Here is a 27,583-nt window from a genome sequence, read left to right as displayed (position 1 = left end):
CTGAGGGGTGAACTGAAATGACCATCTGTAGTAATCAACATTTAATCAAGTAAAAAGCAAATATAGCCAACATCTTCAAATAAGTGTTTCATTTGTTATTTGAAGAGATAAAAGTGGGTTCTATCAAGAGTGACTCTCCAACCCATGAGAATAAAGAACCAAATATAAAATTGTGATATGAAAGAAATGGGACTCAGAGAGCTGAAATACAAAGTAGAGCAATAACTCTCCACCAATATTGTAAGCATAACTGTCTCCTTAAGCTTCCCTCCCTTGGACAGCAGATGATTGGTATGCTTGTGAAATCCTAAAGGCTCCCAAAAGAGGTGGCGCCTGGAGATGATAAGATCCATTCCCATCAAAGGTCAGAGCTGGTCGAAGAATAATGTGGTAAGCATAGGGCGAAATCACATCACATTTCCTTATTAGCATATTCCTGAGAGCTTGCAGATATCGTCAGTGAGAAAAAGTTCAACTGCATTGTCGAAGAAAATTGAAAAAAATTTACAAAAGAGACCAGAGGAAATAGGTGACCGGTACCAGAAAATTTGCAAAGGGTGCTTAAAAATGTACAATGGTATAGTTTTGTAGATGTTAGGAAGTGTCAGTTTGCCGTCAGTTTGCCATCAGTATGCTAGTGTATTAAGTTTCATCCATTTTATAACCGAAATACTGTAAACCTTATAAGTCAGGCAAAGAAATTTAAAAGCAGGTCTACCAAATGTAAGAAAATGACGAGGAACATAAAAATATACCATTCTTTCAAAAAGAACGTTTTCCCAAAGAACTTTTCACCAAACTTTCCTTTTTTTTATGTGAACAACATTTTAATAATCTAAAGAACCATTTTCCTCTATAAAGAACATTTTGTGAAATAAAAAGTTTTCATGCATGTTAAAGGTTTTATGGAAACTTCAAAGCCAATTGAGTGTCCTGGCATGACAATGTTTGTGAACTCAACATTTCCTAAGATTTGTATACTTTTATTCTTAACAGTTAGTCACTGTAATGCTGCATGTAAATCTGCATTATGCATCAGCTTTTCTTATCTTCTTCTTCGTCATATAACAAGGCTCAAAAAAGATAACATTTTCTTCTTGGCTTGTTGAAAATGTTTGACGATGACAGAATCAGTCCTCAAAGCCCAGGCCACCCTCACAGGAGCAAACCGCTACACAAACAACCCCCATCTCCCTGAGGAAGGAGTGAATGAGTTTATGCTGCTTTACCTCGTCCTTTCTCTCTGTCTCCATCTCCTTTCCTAACTCATAAGACCTTCTTGGCTGAGGTTCGGAGAAGTTTGGATATGACTCACATGGAAACTCATACAGAGTGGGCTGCCAGGCTGCTCTGCCTCTTCCTATAGTCTGTGATATAGTGAGAATATTGGTTGTTTAATGCCAGTACAGCCCTGATTCAGCCACTGCACTGCATTATACAGCAGAGCACAATGTTAATGATGCAGAGAGAAACTGTTCATAAAGGAGGAGTAAATCCTCCTTCACAAGAACAAAAAGGTTTTTGGCTCATTCTAGGAAATGGTGCTATATGTGTGCCTGGTGATTTCTTAAATTGAAATTAATGATAAATGAATGAATAAATAAAGCAGAACACAGAAACTATGCAAAAGGAGTAATACATTGCGTAACGCATAATATAATACATTGACTCTATTGATGATTGATGCAACTATATCAAGTTACTTTCACATTATTAATGTGTTTTAAAAAGAAAAAGAGAAAAACAGAAGAAAACGTGGTTAAAGTAACAAATATGAAAACTCCATATATACCTTCGGGTCATTTTTGAGGTGCAATGAAATGCACATCTGAAATAGTCTAATTCTTCATAAACTGTTATACATTTTCATTGGCTCTTAATACTCTGATTGTTGAATTCATATTTGCACAATTAATGAAGAGAGAAACTAATATGCGGTGTGTTTGCTTTGGACTTATACTCACACTCGCTGCCCAGCCATGACATTAGAGCTAGGCAGTTAAAAGCTAAGTTATTAGTGCTCAGATAAATGGAGGTTGCATTTGGTGCAATTTATTCTCATTAATTATTTAGCGGCCAGGCCCTCACATTATGCAGTTCAGATACTTAATAGGAGCAGATCACCAAGTGGGTCAGGAATGATTACACATTGCACTGGCTGGCAATGGGAAAGCATTTGCTGAGTGGTAATTACTTGAAATGATAAAGCGCTTGCATTAAACGTGATAAAGAGAGGGTTCCAATGCAAAGTCACTCATTGCAAAATTAACAGAATTAGCAACAATTCTGCCTGCCAGTCATGTGAGGAGTTCACATTGCTTAGGTCAGATCGGACCTCAGTACACTACAGTCACATACATAAACTAATTGACCGGAGTGGATGTTTCTGGGGTTGTTTTAGAACAACATTGTTTCCTTTGATTTCCCTTTTTTTCATCTCAGACTAATATAAACCTCTCATTAATCTTTCAAACTCTGCATACACTGGCAAATAAGGCACAGAGAGAGTTTGGAATATTAAAAATACTGGCATAATGAAGGAAACCAAGGTAAAAAATGCATAGGACACGTCTCTAAATCTTCATTTACACATCTTGTGACAGGCAGGAATCCTTTAATATGCACAACCACATCACTACCTATGTAAATGATGTGATATTCAGCCAAGTATGGTGGCCCATACTCAGAATTCATGCTCTGCTTTTAACCCATCCAAAGTGCACACACACAGAGCAGTGAACACACACACACACTGTGAACACACACCCAGAGCAGTGGGCTGCCATTTATGCTGCGGCGCCCGGGGAGCAGTTGGGGGTTCAGTGCCTTGCTCAAGGGCACCTAAGTAGTGGTATTGCAGGTGGAGAGAGCACTGTACATGCACTCCCCCCACCCACAATCCCTGCCGGCCCGAGACTCAAACTCACAACCTTTCAATTGGGAGTTCGACTCTCTAACCATTAGGCCACGACTTCCCCAATGTCAATCGGAATGCTTTAAAGATAGCTGTTCAGTTTGCAAGCCTCCAGAGGTTCTTCTCTAGAGTTGTAATGGCCAGGCAGAATGTCTTCTTTTGAAGCAGGCACAAAGACAAGCCCACAGGAGCTGTAGCAAAGTCAGACAAATGAAGATATGACCAGCAGTCGAATTATTACTCAAGACCGGCAGATATGTCTATCTCACACGACACAAAGGCACCCGGGTTATCAATAATTAAAAATGGGGTTTTAGTTCAGTATTCAGGCTGGTACTTGAACAACTCCTAACTATGCGCTTTAATTCATGCTATGTTTCCTCTTTCTGTCATAGAATTCCCTTGTTTGTCACTATCTGATTCAAACATAATGACTGCGGTCATGCAAATTTTGACTCTCCATGGGCCCTTTTTTCACTCGCGCACATTTTCTAGTCATCATTTTCCATCACAGCTCATTGAAGCACCCAGTTAGAGGCAAACAAAGTTCATAGAGAGCACACTTGACTGCTCGGCATGATAACAATGGCTCACATTATATAAGCGCACAGTGTTGACTTCTCTGCTGTCCTTTTAATGTAAACACATACTATGTTTTAGGCGAAGAAGATTTGATGTTAAATTTGTTGTTTTTGGCCTGGTATTATCTGTTGCTGATGTCTCAAAGACCCCAAGAGCATTTTTCGGAATCATGTTGTATTCATGGCGAAACCTAATAGGTGGACCTACAGTAGACTGCATTTTTGTGCACCGCAGGTTTGTTAACCTAGAGAGGCACCTACCTGGAGAGCATATAAGCCCATTATAGACATGATCAAAACACTATTTCCATCATTGTAACATTTCAACCATATCAAAACCTAGTTACTGTAGAGCCAGCATTTTGGGGGCATCATAGGCACCTTTGAACCTAGTTAAAAAAAAGAGCTGTCTATCTAGAATGGCATCAGACACATTCCGCTTAGTGAATTCTAGTGAGATGCCAATACCAGTGTATAATTTTGGGATTCAATTTCAGACCTAGTCAATACTGAGTCACCTACATACACTGCATTTTTTTTGACATCCTAGACATGCTCAAACTAGTCGAAACCTAGTAGACTCTTAAAAATAAAGGTTCCAAAATAGGGTTTTCACAGTGATGCCATAGATGGGTTCCCCAAAGAACTGTTCTTAAAAATAACCAATTTTCCTTAGCGTTAAGAACATTTTAATAATCTAGAGAACATTTATTTCCAACATGAGGAAACTTTTGTGCAATGGAAAGTTTGTTCATGGAACCACTGGAAACAAAAATAACCTTTATTTTTTAGAACCTTTATTGATAGGCACAATCAAAACTAGTTGGTTATTTACAGAAAACAGCATTTTGGGCACCTAACTAGGCAACATTTTTGGGCATCAAAAACATTCATTCAAAAGCATTCAAACCTAATTAAAAGCTAAAGACACTCCTATCTAGACAGCATTTTGGACAAGAGTTTGTGCATTCAAACCTAGTCAATAGTGAGTCATCTGTGTAGACGGCATCATACAGTAGGCATGTACAATCTAGTCAAAATCTGTATTCTGTTTTCAGATTGTATTCTGCAATCTGTATTCCTAACTGGGCATCACAAGTACATTAAATCCTAGTTACTTTAAAATGTAAGAAACACCCAGGCATACTATAATATCTGTGTCAGATTTATAACAAACTTAAAGGGACGTTAGTAGAGGATGGAGGCTGGATGACAAGAGAAAAAAAGCTTCTAATCAACAAAAAACTGATGTAAACACACCACCGCAGCTGTCTGAATCTCCACTGCTTCTCTATCCTTTCAAACCTTCGAAAACACTATCGTCTTACATTCATCAAACCATGGAAGTCATGCTGGACTGAAAAAAGAGAGGCTCAGATTCTAAGCAGACAACAATTCCTTCCCACAAAATGGAGATCAATGCTATATTGACTCGCACTCATCAGAGTAAATGATTTTTCCTATTGATTCTTCTGGACGACTGACATGCGGAAGCCAGAGGAGTTATGCTGTTATGGTAAGATCTGTAAGTGCATTTCTGTGGGTGTAAACAATCGAATATTCTTGGTCATAGGTTACCTATCCAAATACATATCATAGATGTCACGGGTTACAGAAAGACAACAGTCACGCTCTGTAACAGCATGAATCTACTTGTATGGTAATTTTGTAATAAGAGCCAGTTAGGGTAATCTAATAAACACTGAGTAATGTGAGATGCATGCATTCTGATTTCTTGCTTCATCATTAAATTTTAGGTTGATATTACTCTATTCAAGTTGGGTTGCTGTGTGTGAATCTCATTTATTGGGATGACTGCAAATTAAAAGTGCAAAAAAAAGGTCAGATTTACCTAATTATTAGGAAGGACATTGCTAAAACAGTGTTCCTGTAGCTCAAGTGGTAGAACATTGCATTGTCAAGCATCAAGGTTGGGGGTTCGATTCCCCGGGAACACATGATAGGTAAAAATTGATAGCCTGAATGCACTGTAAGTCGCTTTGGATAAAAGCGTCTGCTAAATGCATACATTTAATTTCATTTAAAACAATCATGAGACAACATTATTATATTCTATTAGCATTCTTTCACCCAGAAATCAAATAGGATGCACACAACATACAAACTAAAGATAAAATACACATTTGCACATGCCTAAACACGCTTTTTATTAACTAAGTATCTTTTACCCATCCACAAGTAAAAAAACAAAAAAACAAAAACAGACAAAAATATTTTCCTATTAAGCACATTTTCGATTTCTTTCCACTGAATCTCTGTTAAACATACTATAACCTTTTACCACAGTCGGCTTGTTGCTTTCCTTCATTTAAAATGCTCTTCCCTTATCTGCAGATGTTCTTCCCTTCCCAGACATATGGAATTCCTCACTCTGTGGTCTGGAGGGAGGGAATGGTGTGGAAGAGACCCATCTGGAGTGGGAACAAGGTGGGTAATGGTAGAGATGAGGCCCCCCTCTCCGACTGGCTCTCTGGAGAACCCTTGGGCTTGTTTGGAAATGCATCAGTCGGGACAGACACAGCGGGACGATCCAGAGCCTGTCACAGGATAGCCCAGGGAGAGGAGTTAAAACTACAATTGGTTCTGCAGTTTAATGAAAGAAGCTACAGGACACTGGAGACTGGACGAGTGCTGCAACAGACAGGCTTAGTGAATGCAGCTGAAGGATTATGGCAGATTTTGGGTGATGATGGAGACAAGTGGTTTTGAGACCATGAGTAATCACACGCAAAGTCTTTTACAAGCTTATTCAGGCTTATTATCAGATGGGAAGAGCCAAAGACCAGCATTAAACCCCTTTCAAGTGTCAGGGCTTCAACGCAGACCTCAAGACCAGTGTCACATGCCATTTTGACACCCATATTAAAGCGTATGCAAATAGCATAACATAAAACGATGTTATGAGATTGCTGGTAAACAGAATGTGCAGTGCTTAAATTGCACTTAACATGTATGATTCTCAATGCAATTTATTTTAAAAAGAAGTATGCAGTGAAAAGATTTCTAAAGACTTAAGTTAGATAATAAAGACTAGCATATCAAATAGGTAGATATAGGGTTTAAGATAAAGACAATGGACAGTTTCTGGTCTAAAGACCTTGAGATCATTTGGTTAAAAGTAATTTTAAGCGTGTAAATGCATTTTAGGGTCACTGTATTTATTAGATCATTTGTCTGGGTGTGCTGAAGTTGAGTTGTATGAAAAAGACCAAGATATGCACAACACTGATAAATTTAACATTTTATTAGTGGAAAAAAACAAGCAAAATGCATCAATAGACATTTTTACGGAAGCAAGGGAAATGACGAAGAAGCATCTAAAAGCAAAGTCGTGCACATGCCAGAAGTCTGTTGAATGTTAGCATGGTATAAAGCTATAGATAAGGAGCAGTGATCAATAAAAAAAAATCAAGAAAGGCAAGTAAAATGTACATTTACAAATGAATGCGCTCCACAAAAAATTTACCAATAACAGCAATTAGCAAGAAAACGAAACAGAAAAAAAGAAGATTCCTTCTTACAAAATTAAACCTTATGCAAAAGGAAACTGTAAAAGCATTTTTACTAGACACTTACAAAATCAAGGGAGCCAGGACTATACAGGTACACTGTAATTTCACAAGGTTAACGCTATAGAATATGTAAATAAGCATTCTATATTTGGGTTTCTGACAAACAAAGCTAAAAAAAAAGTAACCATCTTTACACAGTAAATTAAGGTTACTGGTCGTACACAAGAACAGAACTGCTTGCGCGTAAAAAGAAGGAAAGACTCCATTGCCATTCATAGCCTATTACATTGGCTGCACCATTTTTAGTTATACATAAGCAGTTTAAATTCAGCAATTGTTTTTCTTCTCAAATTTAAATAACTTAAAGATACAATTCATTGTTTGTTCTTTTTTTTTCTTTCCTTTTTTTTTACGGTTTTACAAAATTCAGGTAACTGTTTCTGACAGTGGATAAGGCAAGTGGAAAAATGGCTATTTTCATACATTTTACGAAATGTTCTGTTAAGCTATACATTGCAAATTTGATGACTTTTGGGGTTAAAATGTAGTAAAATCTCAATCTGAATAATGCAGAATAATAAAACACCCCACTGATTTGTGATTTACAAACAACCCCTTTTCTGGTTATTACTTTGCATACTTGTGAAAAACTGATTTTAAGAATAGTGTCTTGAATTGCACTGGGTCAGAATACAAAATTAATACCAATACAACTTAAATGCTTTATATCCAACAATCAATAGCGGTTTGGTTGATTAACCTCACACAAATATATATATATATATATATATATATATATATATATATATATATATATATATATATATATGTATATATATATATATGTATATATATATGTATATATATGTAAATATATATATATAAAAATCAAGACACACGGTCACCCTTGCGAAACAACCCAGTGAAGTCTTCATTTATACATGATGCTTTAGTCTGTCTACTCCTGCTAATGAAGTGCAAATCAAAGGTGGTTAACAAAAGCAGTAACCCATTCAAAGCATCAAAGTTGCCAGTGGTTTAAAATGTCCATTAATCTATTAATTTTAAAACATACAAAGTATTTGCAGATGGAAACACAGCTCGATGGGAGTTCACTGTAATAATTCTATGCCATTTCAGAATGAACACGTAGTACAATGACAAAAGTCAGTGTTGTCTTCACAGATTGAATGTCTATGAATTTACATGTATACAAATCTTCTGCATATATCAAGAGGACAAGAATTACACATTAGAAATGGATTATATTAGACTTTATTAAAATGTTATATCACACATATGGTAATTACATTTTGAATTATTCATTTGCCTAGCATGTCATCAATATCAAATTCCTTTGGTCCTTCAATAAATAAAACTCATATCATATACACATACTTTGTACAGGTTTAATACAGTTCAAAGGGAAGATATGCTGACTTTGAGAATTGTGGGACCGCCAGCTAGACATCTCGAGTTAATGGGGAGCGGGAATATTGTAGGAAATCATGCTCGCGTCAATTTTTCGTGACACTGAAGTAAACTAATTGAAAAATGTTAGTGCTGAATGTTTGCTAGAGTTCCCATGCATTCAGCAACAGTTCATGTTCAGCACAATGTCTCTTATTTCTAGCGCTGGGACTGTTTTAGTAAATACTGCACTGCTCACCATCATCTAGGTTTCTGAAAATGGGAAAATGTCACAAATCTGTTTTCAGATTAAAACAAGGCTGAGTAAAACCCTAAGATTAAAATCGGTTTCTTTCGATCAAAAATAACTATAAAACGCAGAAGCAGTTCTTCAACTTTAAAGGCCTACGGACCTTTGAGACATTTGAGACATCAAACCCTTTTAGTGTTTTTACAATACATCATATGTTGACCATGAAGGACAATAAAAGCTGTCAAACAAAATGTTCTGAATACAATTGCAAAACCAGACATTAAGCCAAGTGAGCATTAAGAAACCTCAGTTCATCTTCGAATGATCAAATCCAAAGCTCACACATCATGCTTGCAATGTCTTCTTGCAGTTTGTGAATCTCAGCTGTCTTCTCCATAACGCAACGGGTGTAAAACATTCTCTGTTTAGTATGTTGACGAAACTAGATCTTGGGACCCCCCCCCAGTGCACAAATTCAGATTAGTCTCGCAAAATGGAAAAAAATCCCAAAACAAAGCAACAGAAGAATGCAGCCTGACACCAGCCTGTTTTCAGGAGCACGGGGATCCGTTTCTATGGTGTGAACGTCATTCTGAGGACTGAAACCATTTCACAGTGTAGCTAGCACCATTGTGAGAAGTTTCTCAGGAATCTCCAGAAAACTGGTTTCAACACTAAAGGGGAGCCATCGGCTTGAGCTACTTTATCTGAAAAAAACCTTTGACCAAAAAAAAATAAAAAATTCTCTAAAAGTAAAAAGATGCAATATAAATAAGAGCATTAATGGTCCGGAATAGTTAAAATGTCGGTGGTTACTGTGCACAGAGGACATTTACATATTTATATATATATTTTTTTTAAACAAAACAAAAATGTTGATTCAGCTGCACATCCACATACAAATATAAAACAATACATACAAGAGTGGGATGTCTCCAGGAAGGGAAATTAGGGACAGTTTGCCCAGAAGACCAAATCCACGGTCCACCATGGTTGCACCATTTACACAGATGTATGTGTAGGTATGTTGAGTGTGTGTGGGTAAGAGGACAGTATGTTCCTCTTTCAGTGACAGAAATGAATATGAGTTGGCTCAGGGCAAGGTGAGGGGAAATGGAGGCAAAGTACATCCCTGCTGTCTCGACAGCGTCCGTGGTGCTCAGAATGACTCATCATGCCCGACCAAGAGATCTCCCTTTGGTGTCGATGCACGGGATGAGCCTTTGTCCAAGCTCTCGGAGCCAGAGCTCTGGTGTTGCTTTTCAGAGCCGGTGCTCGAGGTCACTGTGGAGGACGAGGTGGAGGAGGTGCGGGTCTTCTCCTTAAAGTCTGTTATGATCACTGTGACGTTCCCCACTGTGATGGCCAGCTGTTGGGCTGTGCTCCTGTCAATGTTCTTCAGCTTGGGCCTGCAGATTGGAGGAGGATAATGTGTCAAAGAACGCAATCGATCACTTTTTGGATGTAAAGATAGTGAAGTAACATAACTGTAGATTCATGACTTAAATTTTTCAAATGAAGATACAAAATACATGCAAAATTTCATTTATCATGGTTTCCATAAAAGTATTAAGCAGCACAACTGTTTACAATGATAATCACTAATATATATATATATATATTTCTTGAGCACCAAATCAGCATATTAGAATGTTTCCTAATAAATAAAAGACTTAAGTAACATGCTGAAATCTCAGTATTGCAATCACAAAATATAAAAATATATATTACAAATATTTTTAATCAATTTTTAACAGCATAAGTATTTGAATATTTGCAAAAATGACGTATATTTTAAATTATAAAAATAAAAATAAAAAATAAAAAAAGTATTAGAAATCTAAAAATATTTTATAAGATTACATAAACCAGTGAAAAGAATGGCGGGGAAAACCCCCCACTACAGATTCTTTCTGGGCCCATCCATTACAAACAATATTGTTTCAATGGTTAGACAATGGGGGCAAGTCCTGCATTTCACCTTCCACAGTATTTGCATTATTTTGATTTAAATGCAGAAAAGGACAGGGATATGGGCGTTGCATGCAAACCATGTTTAGGAGACAAACACTTATCCACACCCACACAATCTTTAACACAAAAGACATAAGTAACTAACCTGCAGTAAGTAAAAACAAAATCAGGTAACTATTAGTGCCAACACTTAGGAATAACATTCCCTAAACACTGCTTGGTATTCAGAAATTTGAGATGAAAAGATGATTTTGAGAAAATATGGTTAGGTTCACATTTCCCAAACATCAGAAACCAAAAAAGCATGCAAAGACTAACAGAGATCAGCCAGATTAAAGGGATAGTTCACCCAAAAATGAAAATTCTGTCATTAATTACTCAACCTCATGTTGTTTCGAACCCGTAAGACCTTCGTTCATCTTTGTAACACAAATTAAGATAGTTTTGATGGAATCTGTATAGACTGCAATGCAACTGAAATGTTCCCAAATCCAGAAATGTAGCAAGGAGATCTGTAAAATAATCCATATGACATCCGAAAATTATACAAAGCTATGAGAATACTTTATTATTCACCAATTTGACTTTATTCAACAGTACAGCATAGGTCCAGCAGATACTCTCCAAAATGGCACCAGGGTGATGTGAAAGAGACAAATTGTTGAATAAAGTCGTTTTTTTTTCTTTTGAGCACAAAAACTATTCTCATAACTATATATAATTGCGGAACCACTGATGTCACATGGATTATTTTACAGTTCTCCTTGCTCTCCTTTGGGAACATTTCAGTTGAGTTGCTGTCTATGCAGGGTCAGACAGTTCTCAGATTCCATCAAAACTATCTTAATTTGTTTTCCAAAGATGAACGAAGGTCTTGCGGGTTTGAAATGACATGAGGGGGAGTAATTAATGACAGAATTTTCATTTTTGGGTGAACTAACCCTTTAATACTCAACAGCACACATTTCAAAAGTTAAACATCACCAACACTTACATTTACACAAAAAGCCCACTACTAAAAATTGAGACCTGTTTCCAGGGTTGTGTGCATGGCAAAAGCACAAAGCTAAATCTCATTGATTGGCATTAGCCTCAGTTGTTAGTATGCCTCCAAGACAATGTGACACAATGAGCTCTGCTGGCAGAAGCAGACAGAAACAGAATGGTGGGACGGCGGCCAACAGGGCGTGAGTGGGAGTAAAACTGAGCTGCTCAATTGAGATCAGCCCACGACTCGCTCATTCAGAGAGAAAGAGACAGACACAGACAGAGAGAGAGGCATTTGTGAATCAGAGCACTTTCTGCAGTGACGTTTATCACTGCTGTCTGCCAGCTTTGTTCACTGTCAGTGTGACTTACAACACATTCTCAAGCCAGACCTTCAACTGCAGTTATTATTATTACACTACCATTATTTTGGCTTTTAAATGACAGCATTAAGCATCTTTATGGGACTGTATGAAAGTGACTAGTGCTAAAAGAAGTGTTTTCAGAGTATGAGAGCTGGGAACTAGCATCTGATCAGCACCATCAAAATGACAAATTAAACCACAGAAACAAACATTCTCACTGATTTTCTCTTACAAAATTCATACTGGCAAACTTGTGCAAAATACGATCATTCAATTGGATTCTGGAGCCCTGTTGAGCAGGGGAGCCGGAATGAACAATGAAAAGTCCAACAGGTCAATATTAACACACCACCATTCAAAAGTTTTGGATTGGTAAATTTCATCACATGATCCTTCAGAAATCATTATAATATGTTGATTTGGTGCTCAGTAAACATGTATAAATATTATTATCAATAATTAAAACAGTTATGCTGCTTAATATTTTGTCAGTATTCTTTGATGAATAGAAAATTTAAAAAAGATTAAAAAAATATATTTGTAAAATACATGCCTTTACTGTCTCTTATGATCAAATTAAGGTTATTAATTAATTAAAAGGTTATTCTTATTAATTTAAGGGAAAAAAAATATATATATACTGACGACAAACCTTTGAACAGTAGTGTATGTCTTCAACTAAATTGATATACTATTAGTAGACAGCAGGAATGTGTAAATAGTAATGGAATTTAGGTGGACTGTGCGATATGTAGGTATTAAGAAGAAAGGAAGGAAGGGAGGGAGAAAAGAACAAGTGAGCAAAAGAAAAAGAGTAAAAATGAAAACAGAAAATTTTCATTTATCATACCAGCCTTTTTACAGCATTAGCCAAGAATAGCCTCAATTCAACTTGATGGGAATTTCACAAACATGATTTCATTTTTTACATATTTGTGTTCAGCATCACACATTAAAAGAATTTTACAGTGGAGAAGGAATGGATCACAGATTTTAATTTTGAACAGTGAGAAGGAAACAGTGCTTCTTTTGTGAAATCATATTTGTTCTTAGCTAATGCTTTAAAAAGGCTGGTATGGTAAATTAATGATTCTTTTTCCTTTTTACTCACTTTTTCTTTGGCTCACTTGTTCTTTCATTTGTCATTACAAAATGCAGTGAGCTGCTGTTGCTTCACTCCACCCATGCTTTGATGCTATATGATCCTGTCAACACTTAAAAGAAAAAAAAAAGATGAAATGCAAAGATAATGGTGAGATACCTGGAGATGTGGGAGTTCTTGGTCTTGGTTGTGGATTTGCCAGATTGAATGCTGTTTCGTTCACTGGGTGGGCTTTGATGGCTATCTAACTTGGGTCTGTAAAGAGAGACATTTTTTGGTTACTCGCTCCATAAAGCAGAAAGTCACAAGTTTCTCACATTCTTATTGGTGACTAACATACTTGCTCTTTTTGCTGTTGGGTTTCTTGATGACAGCTGGGGTGATTTCCTTCTCTCTGTCCTTTTTCTCTTTGTCAGGCTGCTCCTTCTCACTCTTGTCCTTGTCTGTGTGTTCGGTGTCATGTGGATTTCTGTCGGGACGCTCCCCCTCGGTTCGATCTTTCTCAGGCCTCTCAGGCTTTTCCTTCTTCTCTTTCTTTGGGGGAGGAGGAATGGCGTACTGCTGGGCCACCTGCTGTGCCACCAGCTGGGAGTTTATCCGGGGTTTCCTGTGGGGCCGAACAGAGTTGTTAAGGAGTATTAGAGCGGCACTAACTCCGCTGAAAACTCTTCACTTAACTGTTGAGCCTGGAGGTTATAGACATGTACAAGTTCAATATCTAAAGCCTGAAGTAATGTAATGTATCCTTTTTAATGAACTTTTTAGGTTTAACAAACCATTGCATTTACGGTAAAATACAGCTTCGGCAGAACTCTATGGTGAAATGCACTCAACCAGGATATTCAAGTTAAAATACACACTTTTCTGAAAGTATAGCTACGTCACTTCAAATTATCCATTGTCAACAGAAGACTAGCGTGAACAAAAGTATTTTTATTTTTAAAACCATTAAACAGACATAAGAGACAGACAGATTTATTTGGAGCAAATTTAAATTAGGTAAGCAACATTTAACGAGAAACCCATTCATCTAGAAAAGATGTATAATTGCTAAACAACTGGAAAAAGGTTAGACATCTACAGCTTGCACAAGATGCATTTTCATTTTTGAAAAACTACCATCAGGTTCACTTAAGCTACCATTCATGTAGCAAAAACTAGCAAAAACTGTCAGACCAACTTACTTGGTTAAGGAATCATTCAAAAATCTAATTTTAAGTATGCATATTCACACCGCTCACTGGATAATAATGTACACTACCAAAACGCGTCTGCTTCCCATAGCACGTCCGCAGTAATCCACCACAGCCAGTGTTTACACAAAATCATTTTCAAGCACAGATTCTGTGGATTGTGGTGAAGACATTAAGACATACCTAGCCAGATAAAGCCCTCTGCAGGCATTTCAGTGACTAAAACCCTTTCACTGGTCTCCTGAATGTGATGACGGCCCATCGCCAGCTGTTTGGGTCTGCTGAATGTGTAATCTCATTACTCTACTCCTTTAATAAAATGACTGTGAGGATCATAGGGTGGGACATTTGCAGCATGTCATAGGGACTAATCAGATTAGCTAGAAGGTTTGGCCTCATTTGCCACCAACTGGATAGAAAGCGGTTTTTAATCTGGTAGTCCCCTGCATCAAAACTTGCAAAGAGAGGGAAAAGCTTACTCAAAAAGGTTAACTACATTATTATTTTTTACATAAAGTATATTAGCTCTTTATAGTCAAGGGCTGTCCAAACAAATCCATAAAAAGTCAATACGGCTTGATTTCAAGTGTTATGAAACAATATAATAGTTTTACGTGATGAATAGTCCCAACTATAAGCTATTTGCTGAAATCATATATTTATAAGGTATTTTCTTACTCTCAGATCTCCTTTGTAAGTTCAAACTTGCTGTTTTGAAAATACTATTTCAGGTTTTCTACTTCAAAATATCATATTTAATTGAATGTGTTACTTGCCCTTTCTTTGTAATTATTTTACTAGCAAATTTCTGAGTGTAAATTGTTTCACCAATTTTTTTTTTTCCTGTGTGAGAACAGGGATCACAAAAAATGCAAACCTGAAACCAAGGCTCAAAGAAAGTGCACAATATTCACCTATTCTCATATGCATCAAATATACCAGGATAAAATGTTACCAGGTACGAAGTGATTTATTAAAATGAAAATTAACTTCTTTACTAGGGGTTGAATGGATCACAGTTGAATAACAGTTGAATAAAATAACATCATAGTTATAGTTTATTATTTGCATGCGTTCCGTCTTGCCAATTTACACATTACACATTAGGGATGGGACGATAACCGGTTTTATTGATAACCGTGATAAAATGTGCTGAAGGTTAGTAATATCGTTTAAAAATGAATTATCATTAAAACCGTGTTTGATTATCGCGGTTTTAATAACTCACTATTAAATCACGTCCAGCCAGCAACAGTCTGACGCAAGCGCAGCGCACAATGTTTTTTTTGTTTTTTTTCGAGAAGGAATGGCGAAAGTCAGTGACTTTTCTATGCTTTTCTATGCTTCTACACTTTTCATTGTAAGGAAGGAAATGCCACAGAATTTAATCTTTCTTTAAATTAAGTGCATAGAGTTGCTTGTTTTATTAGTTGTTTGTTGATTATTAAATATAAAACTTGCTGAAATGTTTTCAGTGTGAGCATCAACTATTTTTGAACACTTTCATCTCGTTTCAACAAAACCGTGATAATATTGATAATCGTGATAATTTTAGTCACTATAATCGTGATATTAAATTTTCATACCGTCCCATCCCTATTACACATTTAATTTCTGTGCACACAGAGGTGCATTTCAAATAGACATGTTTGTGTTTACACACTTAAAAATTTGCCAAAATAATCGTCTCGGCAATCATTCTCATAAACGCAGACGGTTATGTAATAAGTGAACAATAGCAGCTCAGAAAGAATTTGGATTTGTATCATTATATTGGATTCATGCATAAGGTCTTAAAGGGACAGCAGCATATAAATACCTACTGCTGTCTGTGTCCGAGACATTATTTTATTTTTTACTTCGTTTATCTATACTTGTAATTTGATGTACGTTTTCTTTTTACACTGCCTGTCCACTTGCCTCTAATCTTGTTTGAACTTTCTTAGGCTACAAGTTTTCATGCATTGTGAAATTAAGAAGTATTTAAAGTGTGCTTTAAGTAATAAATGGAAAGCAGTTACACTAGAAAGTAACACGGATATATTTTTTTACATGCTGACCAGAAAAAATGATCAAGACCTACAATATGACTTGATCAGTGAGTTTTGTGATCCAAGCTAACCACTATTCTTTACTAGTGCTGGGGAAAATTTTTTTTTTCTTCGATTAATCGTTTTTTCAAATTTGGTCGCTTCAAAATCGATTCTCGAAGACCATGAATTGATTTTTTTTTTTTTTCAAAATTTAATTCCACGGTTTTCGTTACCAATTTCGGTACCAAAGCAAAACACATAAATATGCTAAAAAAAAAAAAAAAAAAAAAAACTTATCACTAAAAATAAAACCAATGGCATTCTTTATACTTATTTACAATTGTGTTTAAAGTTTTTCTACAAGTATTATAATTATGAAAAACAGTAAACAAGTTTTACCCAAATTTAATTGGTCTTTAAATGTAAACATTTTATTTTTTGGTAAATAAAGGGGATTTGCTATTAAAATTTAAACATGGAAAAAATATTGTGTGATTTATTTCTTTAAAAAATTAAGTTTTATTATTTTTTTCAACAGTAGTAGCAGTATCACATACATTCTACTAAATAATAGTAATATTTCTAGCGCAATGCCTTTATGTAAAAATTTACTTTTATTTTGACGGGCTACTTGTATTTTGACACTGGTTTTACTCAAATGAAACCGTAAAATGCTTGTGAAGTGACTCAGAACAGTTCTGGTGATGTTGTTTATGTCTTTATGTCCTCATTGAGATGGCAGATGCTGAAATTACTGCAAGCGTCAAGCACTTCAGTCTATGTAGTAAACAAACCCGCACGTCTCTGCCATTCATTCATTCACACAGAGACGCGCAGAACATGCAGTGTCTCCAACTTTTCAAACCAACTTTTGCGGCTTAACATTTACAGATACTGGTCCATATGTGGATTTGATTTGATTAGCCTAATTTATGCTAACTTTGACAAATTCCGTGACTGTCCATATTAAAATGTAAGTTTCATTTTCATGACTGGATTTTGAGATTCCGTCCGCGTTTTATTCTTCGCGGAAATCAGCGCTGTATGTGTCAAGAAGCGGGTTGACCGGGTACCCACTGGTACTTAAAGAAACCTGGTACCGTGACATTTTCATTTTTTTAGTATCGACTTGGTACCGAAGTACCGGGTCTTTTGACAACACTATACCCAAGTGTACCTAAAATGAAAGAGTTTAATATACAGGTTTGTGGCTCTTAATTTCTTTTTAGTTATTACCCAATTGTAAACTTATGTTCACTGTTCTTTTTTATACATATAGTATTTGTATTAAATCTATATTCATTGACTTGGATCGAGAAACGAGTATAGAAAATCGAATCGAGAGCTTGTGAATCGAAATCGAATCGATCTGGAACATCTGAATCGATACCCAGCCCTATTCTTTACTAATGCATAGCATCCATGTAGCGGAGGAAACCTTTCTTGTGCTTCTATACTAACACACACACACATTCTGCAACGGTGGAAAGACAGGCAGTGGCTGCACGCTGCAGACTCTCTCTCCTTTGCACGGTGTTGAGTTAATTAAAAGCCGAGGGGCTGTGTCTGAGATCTGAGGCAGAGCACCATGCAGCCTGAGCCAGCTCACGTTCCTCAAGCATAATGGCCAACATCTGGCAGCAGCTGGGGGTAACAGAGGATTTCGACTGAGCATGGGGGATGAGCCGAAGCTCATGAGTGTTTTTTGCCTTGTCTAAACATTTAGACTTGGAAATCCTCTTCACCTCAATATTTTAGATCAATCACAGTTGTGAATGTTTAGCTGTTTACATTGTGGTTAGATTTCCAAAACTTATGAATGGAAAAATTAAGGCCAGATACATAGCTACTCTACGTAAGTGCACAAACATGCTCAGCCAATGCTTTGCGCTGTGCCGTTGTATGGACTTTACCACTTAAGACTGAAGTCAAATTTTGGAAAGCAACGACAGGAAAATGAGTCTGCACAGACTTTGTCAAACAGGTTGTCACTAGAATCATAGTGACCCGATAGTCTTGTTGATGCCGTTCAAACCATTAGATAAAATAAAATGGCTGTCTATCTGAGATTTTAAGAAAACCTGTGGCATTTAGATAGCAATGGTTCTTTCACTCCCTAAGACTGACAGGATACAGACGCTTTCTCACAGAGACCAGCCAATGAGAAGCCAATCAATTCCTCATAATAGGGAATCATGTTCAAGAGGCAAGCACAACTCCAATCAATACAACCTCTGCGAGGAATCTAGATGAGCTTCAGAGCCCGCTGGCAAAGGATACATGAGAGCATCATTTAAAGCATGTGGGAATAGTGTGCATTGGGTCTGTGCTGGTCAAGGCAAGAAAAACAAAGATCAGGAACTAACACACTGCAGAATAACGGAAGAAAACTAAACAATTGAAAAAGTGAAAATATACAAAAGTTAAATTAATGTTATACAGGTAACATTTCAAGTCCAGAGGAAGAAAAAACACCATGCCATGTGAGGTAATAGAGGATTAATTCATGAGAGGTCATGCATTAAAGTGATTTTTCCATGGCTTTAGTGTTTAAAATACTCTTTACCATGATAAAAATTACTGTGATCCATAGCTTCTTATGGCTTATTGCCTTCAATAGTAAAAAGAGTGATATGTAATAGTATTGTTAAAAGTACCAACTGCGATACCACCGGTACTGAAAATTTTACGACGGTCCATTTCCCGCTATCATGAGCACTGTTCAGCAGAGTTTTTTTAAATTGACTTTTTTTATTTCAGTACCGAATGGCAACATGGTCTGTACTTTTGGCAACACAAATATATAAATATTTAGTTAATATGATAAAGTATGTAAGTTTTATTATATTTAAAATAGCTATTTTGCACTTCAAAAGTAATCTTTTAGTCTTAATATTTAGTAATTAGGCATCTGATGGATGTCAGGGACATCTGCCAGTATGTATGGATTATAATGGCAAAGTATTTTGGCAGCATTGTTACAGGTTTTAAGTATTTATTAGCTAGTTAACAACAACTGTATAGATCCTAATCAGGTTAAATACCAGAATTAAATTTAACGCAAATGAAAATCATTTTGCGACCTACAATCTTTACAATAGCATTTACTGTATAAAAGGTTCTAAATCGTGTAATTTTCAAGACTTTTAAAGCTGTTTTATGGAACTTTTGTCTCTTGAAAATTTAATAGAAATATACGTTTCGTCAGCTGAACTGTCGGTATGTTGTTAAACAACAGTACAATCCACTGTATGCAATGTACTTCTATCCTTCACAGTCTCATTTTCATTCCTGTCAAAAATAAGTATGGCGTTACCCTGACTAAGGTTTATGAGAACAATCATCACACACGAGTACTGAAAGCCAAGGACAGATGCCTCGTTCAGTCCATCACCTGTAGTACCCTGAACACTGGGGAATTTGCTCTAATCCAGGCCAGGGAAAAGTCAAAAGTGCACAATCCTCCACTTAACAGGTACTTGGCTCATTTCACCTCTCTTGAGGGGGATCCAGAAATCCCTTCCAACTTGAGGTTAGCCCAGGAGTCTAGCGCCGGACAGGCCTGTGATTGATTTGATTAACCTCCCCTCAGAGGATCTCTTGCCACGCGCTGTGATTTGTATCAGGGGCAGTACAGCAAGACAGAAACAGGCCGTACATTTGAGCTATGAATCAGTGCCAGCTGTAACTCAGCCACGAGAGCTCATTGGCATGTCAGGACTGCTGTCAACACTCCCCGAGCACAACAAAAACCACACAATGCATTATTTAATGATTGACACATGACCGCCTCATCATAAACTCTCCCTGTTGACTAGGACTCATGTATGAACACAGGTGGCATCACTCCAGTGGGAAAAGTGGAACGGGCATGCAGTTTGAGATGGACACTGACCAAATCACATTAGCGAATAGACGTTGCCAAGCTGAGGGAAACCTGAATGAAGCTGGATGAGAGAGGTCATTGTGGTTGTTTTGGAAAACCATACTACTCTTACTATGGATTAATCAGGGCATATGCCACATTTAATTTGGCTTAAATGAAAATGAGGCTGTAAGGGACAATGTACTCTTGTATTGCTTCAGTGTCCATCATTTAGAAAACAGAAAACACTTGCTGGAAAATTACACATTAAAGACAAATATTCCAAACTACTGAATGGACTGTATCTCTCTTACTCACAGGCTTATTTCATTTGCATCAAATTAAATTATGCTTCTGCAGTACATAGTATATTTACTGTGCATATTACATTTCCTTTATGCATAGATTGATAGATACATCCAGTTGACCAACATTTGACAAAATCTGCAGTACAATATAGAACACTGTATCCCACAATGCAATGCACTTGACTTGTCCTACCAATTATGGTTTCATCAATAAACTGGAAGAAACATAAATCATGATTTACTCTACAATAGGGATGGGACGATGACCGGTTTTATTGATAACCGTGATAAAATGTGCTGAAGGTTAGTAATATCGTTTAAAAATGAATTATCATTAAAACCGTGTTTGATTATCGCGGTTTTAATAACTCACTATTAAATCATGTCCAGCCAGCAACAGTCTGACGCAAGCGCAGCGCACAATGTTTTTTTTGTTTTTTTTCGAGAAGGAATGGCGAAAGTCAGTGACTTTTCTATGCTTTTCTATGCTTCTACACTTTTCATTGTAAGGAAGGAAATGCCACAGAATTTAATCTTTCTTTAAATTAAGTGCATAGAGTTGCTTGTTTTATTAGTTGTTTGTTGATTATTAAATATAAAACTATTTTTGAACACTTTCATCTCTTTTCAACAAAACCGTGATAATATTGATAATCGTGATAATTTTAGTCACTATAATCGTGATATTAAATTTTCATACCGTCCCATCCCTACTCTACAACATTCATTTAATCTGGCTCTAAATCTAAATCTAAATGAAAAAATTATAAAAATTGTGAAATATTCATATTTACTTCCAAAAGCTAAATGAATGCTTGATGAATTAAATATGCAATGTGTTCCAGCATACTAACTTTTACTGTGCTGTAAACAGCAAGTATGACGCTAGTATTCCATTCCGAACATAGTCCTAGTGCTCACAAGTCATTGCTGGACAGAGACCAACATGAGCAAAAGGAAAACCTCAGACTAAACCAATTGAAAATGCATGGATCATTAAAAATAAGAAACCCTTCACAAACTTCAAGATCCAACAGTCAAATTGCAAAGATCTGGGCTCAGCTGCAACCCACCCCTCAGGCTAAAAGAATCTGTTATTTAAAACTAATGGTTATAACAAAGGGTTTTCTTAGCTTAAAGGGCTTTGTTGCAATCGGCTATTGCACTTTTTCTGCTGTATATTAAAGAAAGTTACTCTGATGTAATCATATTTTTCCATTACATTATACAAATTAAACTAAATTCATACATACAAATAGTCATTTTCTAAATGTAAGAATGCATGAAAACAAGCCTTGGTCTGAAAAGACCCCCACAGTGGCATGTGTCACTTTAAACTGATGCGCTGTAATTAATGACACCGCACATGGAGGCTCTTTAATTCCTGGAGCAGTTGGCATTTCCGCAAGACTCCAGTCTAGGCTTCAGTTACACAAATGTTAGCGGTGCAGTAAATTACGGCACCGTTAAATGAAACAGACTGCTTGTAGAGGCAAAGACAGAATGAGATAACGCTTCAGTGAAGAGAAGCTAAAAAAAAAAAATAATAATAAAAAGAGCTCAATTAACACAGCTCTCCATTTCAAGTGCAGCATAAGCAGGCAATCATGGTCATTGACTCTTGCATGCTTTGGGGACACAAAGTGGCCTGGAGAGAGGACAATCAGGTCAATGGGATACATATCTGCTACTTATGCATGGTACTGGACTACAAGGCTGCACCTTTATAGGCAGATTGCAATCTAAAAAGCAATCTGTTGTCATTTAAAGGACAAGGCTTGTTAAACTGAATCCAGACTTTCTACTGAGCCTACGGATTTAATTAAGCTCAGATGGAGGACTCGGAACATAAAAAAAGCAATGCAAAGCACCCATATTTGCCCTAAAAATACGCTAGATTTTATTTTTATTTTTTTTTTTTAGACATTTCCTGACAGCATTCGTGAGATTCTCCACTAGATTTAACATCGCTCGCCTCTTACATCACGGCAAACACGACAGTTATGTGCAGTGGCAGTTCGTGGAGCACCTTGATCCTCTGGTGTAGCAGCATTAAGCGTTTGACTGGTGGGGGATGATGAAGCTGCCATGAGTGTGCGTGTTGAACAAGCTCTGAGACCGGGCTCCCATAAGCCATTCTACAAAGATTAGTGGCTTTGTGCCTGCTGTACAGAACGAAGTTAGCGAAGAGAGCACCTAGAGAACAGGTCCTGGGTTCTTGTGCTGTTGCTCTCGACTGGGTGGAGGACATTAAACATTCATCTCCCCTGGAGGGACTCTGCCCTCTCGCTTCCCTGAGGAAATTGCTCTCTGGGGAGATCTCAGCTGTGGGGAAAATCTAACTGTGATATAACTGCTCTCTAGTCATGGATGTGAGCTACAATGTGAAAACGCAGTACTTCAGCTGACAGTGTAGAATAATAAATAATTTCTTTCCTGACTTTTTGTTCTGCTTTTTTTAAGTGGCAGAAAACAGAAATTGATTAAGTATCACCCTCAGGTCTTGAAACCAAAGAATACATGAATTATTTAGTTTTCTATACATTTGAAACATTAACAACATTTTTTTATGTTTAAAGACACAAATGTAACAGACTGTTTATCAGACCTTAAATTAACATGAAAAAAAAATTAATTGGACAAAAAGATTCAAATTAATAAAAAAAAATATATGTTTGCAAGTAACAACAGAAACAATGGATTTGTTCCTCAAGTGTCAATATATATATTTTGGACTTGGAAATCATGCACAAACTCTGTATGGGCCTGTCTATAATTAGCAAAGAGGAAGTGATTTTTTTTCTTTTTCCCTTAACATCTCTTTCTCTTTTTGATCAATCCAAGAAAAGGCTTCCTGTGTTGTCTGACCTTTCACCAAAGGAACCCGCTCTATTCCCCTCATCACTCAGACAGCAAACCAGGTGTAGTGTTTGTGTTTAGCACACATAAGGATCCATCTATCTTGCCATGTTTCTTTTCATATGATGACCTGAAAGAGTTGATCCCTTTTCCATCCGATTCACAGAACCTTGAGTGCTGCCTTTGCCTCTGACCTGTATAAATTACAGGTCACTTTTTGAAACAGTATGAACAAGCTAAAGGCTGTGCAATATGCACCCTATTCACCACAACAATTTATTGAATATTTATGTCTAGACTGGCCTGCTCTGCTAAACTAATAAGGAGAAATGCAACAATGAAGCACTTTTTGTTAAGCGCTCAAATAGAAAACCACATCTTGTCGCTGAACTGCTCCTTTGTGATTCACATTTGCACTGAGAAAAAAAAAAAAGGTTTCAATAGCGATGTATTCCCACACTTAACTATCTGGAGGCAGTGGGCCTACAAAGAATTTGAACACTGAAGTCACACTTAAAAAAGTGACTGCATTAGAGAGAGAATATAAATAGTGTTATTTAAAGACCTTTCTGAATTAATTTGAATAAAATATTAAAGTGTACTCTATAGGCGTTTACAATTCATTTAAAAAATGGTTCTAGCAGCATTTGTTGATGTTGCTTGATTTGGTATATTGCTTGCGTTTTCCAATAGACCTGCTTGTATAAAATAAAACATTCACATGAAGAGTTCACTGAAAAGATGTTTCCCTTGCCCATCACCTTCATATGTTATCTGCAAATCCATGCCCTTACTGCTCTGAAGAATTTCAATATGTCATAGAAAAACACATCAGCAAGCAATAAAGTAAGCTGACTAATCCTCTTAGCGCTAACATCTATATACAAGCAGAGCTGCAGATAGTAATGGCTTTATATTTCCTCCGGCAAAAACAGATTCCAGCTCATATCGAGACTAGCTGTCAGTCACATCGTCTTTCATTGTCTGCCTTACCATCTTCATCAGCGCTGGATGCTGCCAGACTACAGCGAGGCAGAGTCCCTCAATCGAAACGGCTTCAGTTCCTACTCAGTTAGCGGAGTAAGTGTGGTCATCGAACGTCACTGACTGTGGTTATGTGATATATGCATGAGTCAGGCGAACGGCAGCCTCCTCTGCTCCACTGACTGAATGACATGTGGCGGGTGAGGAGGAGGAGGACGGCGAGAGTTGAAGGAGGGTGAGCCCAGTGCTTCCCTGCGCTGGGTAATGATGTGCTCCATTCTGCCTTCCCTCTGAGAGGCTCTTGGCTGAGTGAGCACATCCCAACAGAGCCGTCCATCAAACTCAGCATGCAGTGGCCCACAACCCCCTCCTCACAGCGCACACACGTACAACACGCACACTTGCTCGCTCGGGCTCTTGCATTCATTCACTCTCTCTATTCTTTTGGTCTCTTTTTTTATCTCCTCCCTGGTGCCTTGTCATCTGCCTCCCTTCAGAATCACACGGCCAGCAATTTCTCTGTTGCTAAATCACTTTCAGCCAATTTCAGCCCACCCAAACACACACACACACTTGGTTCAAACTCAATACTAAGCGGCAACCTATCTCCAGGGCAGGGAGGATGGAGTTCAGTGGGATCGATAAAAAGTCTAAAAATACACTGAAAAGCTGGGAATCTTCAAACCCATTTAAAAGTATAAATCAAGTAATATGTAAAACAATTGAGAATTCGATCATCAGGTTCAGTACAAGTTTGTGAAGTGCTGCTATCATCAAAAACACCCAAATAATAAGAAAAAAATCTAATCAACTTTCCAATCAAATTATTATGCAGAAATCATAAAATAATTGTAAAAATATATTCTCTAATGACCTTTGGATCCCACTGTAAAGAATATAAAAACATTTTATTTGACAATATTGTAGATTGTAGATCATTGGGCTGATAATACATATTTTAAAAAAAAATCTACAATAAATATAAAAAGACAAAAAAAATAGGGCTGGGTTTTGACACTAATTTCACAATTCAATTCGATTTTCATTCACAAGCTTGCAATTCAATTCCCAAATTGATTTGATTCGATTATTCTGGATATATATATCAGGTAGACCTACGTCAAATATTCAAGGGAAAAATTATCTTAACTAATGCTGTAAAAACATAGGCTACATGAGTGTCAGTTACATTACTATAATATTGAAGGCTAAAACTGACTGATTCTTTAGGCTATACAACTGCTTAAATTACAATGAAGTTTTTATAATAAAAGTTACAATTACATAAAAAAAAATAATAAGTAGAAATATTAAATAAACATTTAAATGGTGACTCTCACAAAAAAAATTAAACATTGAATAACAGTAAAAGTTATAATGAATATATTTTTCAGGGCTGGACGATTTTGCAAAATAATTTTGGACAAAGATTTTTAACAAGTCAATTTGATAATTTAACTACAACAATTCAAGTTCTTTTTTCTTTATTGACCCTCTAGTTACAGAAAATTCTATTAAAGAGCAGCACACATGAAGTCAACATGTAAATGTTAAACAAATCACTTGAAAAAACGCTAAAACTACAACTATATATTGTACAAACTTTTCAAATGTGTTCAGAAATAATACAAGGAAAATTATTTTAGAAAATCTAAAAAGTCAAGGTAATTTAAATTCAAAATGACTGAAGTTATAACACCAGTAAACTTTTATTAACTATAAATGTTCATTAAAAAAACAACAACAACAACAGCCACTTTCAGCCTGTCAGCATGATGCAAACATGAAATATCAGACATACAGTAGTATTTCTTTACAGGTTTTTTATTCGATTGTGCTGCTATTCCATAATTTTTTCTGTGGAAACATGGATGTGTTTGACTGTTGCGCTTGTGTCTTTTGCAGTGTCTCATGCATGAAAAGCCATTCTGAAAACACAGAACTAAAGTTAAAAGAAGTTTATTTTTACCTATTCCACTGCCCGCATCGCATCTTTGTCAAAACAAAAGCACTTTGTGAATGATGCCTAGCACTAAATTTATGGTCCTTCACAGAGCACGTTACAGTTGAGTGCTTAATCACGTGTGCCAACATGCAACTTCTCTTTACTGTTATCACCGGTATACTGTCAAAGCGTCTAATTCTAACATTTGGTAATATTTCTATTCAAAATTGCAATTCCTCGTTTTCTAATTTTTTTTTTATCGTGGAATAAATTCAAATCAATTGATCAAATCTGGAAAATCGCCCAGACCTAACTATATGGTGCATATATTTAGCAAACCCAGTCTACAGTTAATTTTTCTAGCTGACTAATGAGTTTGTGGTTACCGAATGTGTTTTTTCTGAGGTAAATGTGACATTACGTGACAATGTTTACAAGCCATTATACTGACGTCTTTGCACGGCTGAAACACTGATTGAGTGATTACATGAGACAGGATACGGATTGTAAAGTTGTTTACTATAGACTTAACTTTGGATGTTTAATAATGTTTATTTTGTGCTGAATCTGGTATTAATGTGGAGGAGAGGATTAGTTCACGTGTGCCTCGCGCTGCCACATCTGTTAAACTAAGGCGCTACAGCATTCGGTCACTCCACATTAAACGGCACCAAAACGGCATTGATTGTTTGAATATTGCAATACAATTGACAGAATTAGAAATTTGAGACTTTGTTTCATATTAAAAGTAAAAGCACAATGCTTATTGTGATATATTGAAAACCGGCTAGACTAATCGATTCTTTGGATTTAAGAATCAATATTGTTTCAGAAAAATGAGAATCGATTAAAATCTAAATAGATCATATTTTATTATCTAGCTAGACCTATTAAAAATAGATGCATTTTAACTGGTAGTCTCAGACTTTTGGATCTCACTTGATACAACACAACTTAATGAAAACAAATGAGATGTACATAGAACTGCAGAAATTCAATATCTAAATTAATTCCTGACTACAACATTTTAAAACAACATGTTCAGTACCTGTTGGTAGATTCTTCCAATCCCAAATGACGAAATTGCCAGATAATGTGTGATCACTACTCTACACCTCTATTTGAACTCTACAAGACTAAAATCCCATCTGTGTATTCCAGATATCATTCTTATTTTCAGTGAAAGAGGACTATTGTGCTGATTTGCTTAAATGTCTACAATCTCATTAAGAAGTTTTACACCCTCAATTAACACACTGGTATAGATTAAAAGCTTA

At 36.5% G+C, this 27,583-nt stretch overlaps 1 protein-coding gene and 1 long non-coding RNA gene across 2 annotated transcripts in view; one reads left to right on the top strand and one right to left on the bottom strand.

Moving 5' to 3' along the window:
- Window positions 1-8,287: 8,287 nt before the first annotated feature.
- Window positions 8,288-27,583, bottom strand: part of LOC132160896 (RING1 and YY1-binding protein B-like) — a 30,412-nt gene continuing 11,116 nt past the window's right edge. Inside the window, exons 3-5 of the mRNA XM_059570626.1 lie at window positions 13,460-13,726; window positions 13,279-13,374; window positions 8,288-10,100 (exon numbers count right to left, since the gene is read on the bottom strand). Coding sequence (XP_059426609.1) covers window positions 9,851-10,100; window positions 13,279-13,374; window positions 13,460-13,726 — 613 coding nt within the window. The 3' untranslated portion in view covers window positions 8,288-9,850. The remainder of the gene's footprint in view (window positions 10,101-13,278; window positions 13,375-13,459; window positions 13,727-27,583) is intronic.
- On the top strand, window positions 13,744-14,311 carry LOC132160898 (uncharacterized). The gene is made up of 2 exons (XR_009438084.1): window positions 13,744-14,036; window positions 14,138-14,311. It is a non-coding gene; the product is annotated as an uncharacterized LOC132160898 (long non-coding RNA).

The sequence above is a fragment of the Carassius carassius genome, chromosome 17 (genome assembly GCF_963082965.1).
Source record: "Carassius carassius chromosome 17, fCarCar2.1, whole genome shotgun sequence".
In the NCBI taxonomy this organism is placed as follows: domain Eukaryota; kingdom Metazoa; phylum Chordata; class Actinopteri; order Cypriniformes; family Cyprinidae; genus Carassius; species Carassius carassius.
Note: the sequence above shows the minus strand (reverse complement) of the source record. Positions and strands in the feature narration are given on the sequence as shown.